The following is a 3,535-nucleotide window of genomic DNA, read 5'->3' on the forward strand; positions in this document are numbered from 1 at the left end:
TCACTTCACTTATACCTTGCTGTTCATGCACTCAAAAATTTCTCATCTAGCACACTAAGCTTGCTTCATTTCTTTCCAGCATTCATAAATCCCTTACATTCAATGCCCAAACTACTATTTAGCACTGTAGCTCATACAATGTCTCCTCTTGCCTGATGAGAGTATTCTCTTGTTATTTACTTGTTTCTTCCCCTCCACCCCACCATATTCTTATTCTGGTGACTATACTTACAAAATTCCTTCATCCGCTGCAGATGAGGTCACCTCAGTTACATACACTATCAACTACCTGTATACAGCCTTTTGAATATTCCAAACAATTTATGTTACTGGTGCTCTGACTGCTAACTACTTCTGTGCATTTACCACAAACTCACTTATCAGCCTATTTTTGATTCCATTACACCTTCTTAGCACCAACAGACAACACTGAATATACTCTATGGAATTCTGGTCAACTATATTCTCATAAAAGGAATTTGCCTTGAAACATATTATGTTGGATGAAATGCATTGTAAATTATAAATATTTTTGATTTCATTTGTTCTCTGAGTTGAAATTTAAGTTAAAAAACAAGTGGAAATGGTTTTGGTCATACTTTTTATGATCAAATATATTAGATTGCAAAAATAAGTTATGTAAATAAAGAAATGGAACCCCACCAAAAAATTTGATCCTTCTAAAATACAACCAAATTTCATAACACCTGAATCTGATAAAATATATTTAATGAATCAAGCAGGGAAAAAAGTACGTTATAATTAGGCTTTATTCCATAAAATGTCTTAGATGAATCAAGAACAGTATTTCATTTCTATGCTCCATTTTTTTTAGATTGATTATTAATAATTGACTGCTCTTCCTGTCACCAACTCTTTTTGAAAGCATACATAATGCAGTACACCATCTGACTTCTGTTCATTTCCAGGCTAGTTTGTAGAACCTGTGTTTCTAAGATGAATGATTAGTCACAGCAAATGATTCACCACACATATAATTTTGATATGGATTTTCTCCAGAATGAGTACGTTTGTGCTTAGTCAAATCACTATTTTGAGAAAATGATTTACCACAGATATTGCAATGATATGGTTTCTGCCCTGTATGAATGTATTTATGAGTGGTTAAGGAACTACTTCCAGAAAAAGATTTACCACAGATATTACAGTGGTATGGTTTTTCGCCTGTATGAATGCGTTTGTGCTTAGTCACATCACTATTTTGGAAGAATGATTTACCACAGATATCGCACTGATAAGGTTTCTCTCCTGTATGAATACGTCTGTGAATAGTTAAATGAGCAGTTTGAGAGAATGACTTACCACAGACATCACAATGATATGGTTTTTCTCCAGTATGGGTGCGTTTGTGAGTAGTTAAACGAGTTAACTGCGAGAATGATTTACCACAGATATCACAATGATGTAACTTCTCTCCTGTATGTATATGACTATGTTCAGTGAACTTACTTCTTGCAGAGAACAATTTACCGCAGATTTCACAGTGATATGGTTTTTCACCTGTGTGTATACGTATGTGTTCAGTTAAAGCATTACCATGAAAAAATGATTTACCACAGATATCACACCGATATGGTCTCTCACCAGTATGAATATTTCTATGTTTATTTAAAGTGTTTTGATCAGAGTATGATTTACCACAGATATCACAGGAAAATGGTCTTTCTGCTGTATGAAAACGTCTGTTGTGCATCTTTAATCCACTTGTCTGTGAAAATGATTTGCCACAAATATCACAGTGATATGGTTTTTCTCCTGTATGAATACGCTTGTGCTGAGTTAAAGCACTTCCTTCAGTAAAAGATTTACCACAGATATCACAGTGATATGGCTTCTCTCCTGTATGAATACGTTTGTGACCAGTTAAATGAACTCTCTGAAAGAACGACTTTCCACAAATATCACAGTGAAATAACTTCTCACCAGTATGAATACGTTTATGTTTAGTTAAATTACCAGCTTCAGAGAATGATTTACCACAGATATCACAGTGATATGGTTTCACTCCTGTATGAATATATTTGTGTTTGGTCAACTTATTTCCTTCAGAGAATGATTCACCACAAATATTACATTGATATGGTTTCTCACCTGTATGAATACGTTTGTGGCTAGTTAAGCGATCACCTCGAGAGAATGATTTACCACAAATATCACAGTGATATGGTCTTTCCCCTGTATGAGTACGTATGTGAGTGGTTAAGTGACTTTTTATAGAGAACGATTTACCACATACATCACAGTGATATGGTTTCTCTCCTGTATGAATGTATGTGTGTATTTTTAATTTACTTCCTTCGGAGAAAGATTCATTACAGATATTACAATGATATGGTTTCTCACCTGTATGAATACGTCTATGACTAGTTAAGCGATCCTTTTGAGAGAATGATTTACTACAGAGATCACAATGATATGGTTTTTCCCCTGTGTGAATACGTATGTGATTGGTTAAGTGACCTCTTACAGAGAATGATTTACCGCAGATATCACAGTGAAATGGCTTTTCTCCGGTATGGATGCGAATGTGAGTTGTTAAGGCACTTTCTTTAGGGAATACTTTGTCACAGATATTACAATGATAGGCTTTCTCTCCTGCATGAACACATTTATGTGTAGTTAAGACACCCTTTTTGGAGAATGACTTTTTACAGATGCTGCACTGATATGATTTTTTTTGTAACTCTCCAGGAAAAAAACAATCATTTAAATTCATCACATAATTCATTCTTCTATAGCTTTACTTTCTCTGACCGCAGTATATGGATATCTTCCTTTGTTTTGTAGTTATATATTCCTAGTTATTCAAAACATTTCTGCCACAATACTGCCATCAACTATTATCTGGAAAGGGTTGCACAGTCCTTTGTAAAATTGACCAGGTTTAAGTAGGATACAATATCATGCACATTCCAGATAATGAAGCAGAGAATGATTGCTAATATTTCACATTAACTCAATAATAAATCTATAGAGACAGAATTACATCTGTTCTATATATCTTTCTTTAGTCTTTAACAGTTGATAGTCAATTCTTTAATGCCAATGTCATTTGATATTCTGAAATGATAAAGAACGAGAGTAAGATATCAAAGATAATTAAAAAGTAGAAATCTAACAGTGAAATTTCACTACAATTAAATAGTGATAAACTATAAACTTTCACCTCAACAAATGAACTTCAGATTTTGATTTATCAAAATTACAGTATACAAAGTTGCGTAAAGTTTACAGACTACAGACACACCTTCAGAATGTGTAACATTACCTATGTTATAATAAATGACAGTGGTTTTATATTATATCTGGACTAGTGTCTTTGGTTGTTGTATCTTCAGAACTTCTTCAGGTGCCTCACATTAAATCTGCAGCAGTACACAGACCTCACTCCACTGTTGTTCCAAGAACATTTTCCTCGTTAGTTATTCTACTACTTGTGATGCCACTAATTTGATACACTTCAACCAAAGTTTTCATATATATATATATATATATATATATATATATATATATA

The 3,535-nt window shown here is 33.5% G+C and overlaps 1 protein-coding gene across 1 annotated transcript in view; it reads right to left on the bottom strand.

The window, feature by feature from the left end:
- Positions 1 to 748: 748 nt before the first annotated feature.
- LOC128250671 (zinc finger protein 836-like) overlaps positions 749 to 3,535 on the bottom strand; it is a 4,492-nt gene continuing 1,705 nt past the window's right edge. The window contains exon 2 of the mRNA XM_052976243.1: positions 749 to 3,081. Within this exon, the coding sequence (XP_052832203.1) occupies positions 953 to 2,749 (1,797 nt within the window). The 5' untranslated portion in view covers positions 2,750 to 3,081 and the 3' untranslated portion in view covers positions 749 to 952. The remainder of the gene's footprint in view (positions 3,082 to 3,535) is intronic.

Source organism: Octopus bimaculoides, chromosome 24 (assembly GCF_001194135.2).
Source record: "Octopus bimaculoides isolate UCB-OBI-ISO-001 chromosome 24, ASM119413v2, whole genome shotgun sequence".
In the NCBI taxonomy this organism is placed as follows: domain Eukaryota; kingdom Metazoa; phylum Mollusca; class Cephalopoda; order Octopoda; family Octopodidae; genus Octopus; species Octopus bimaculoides.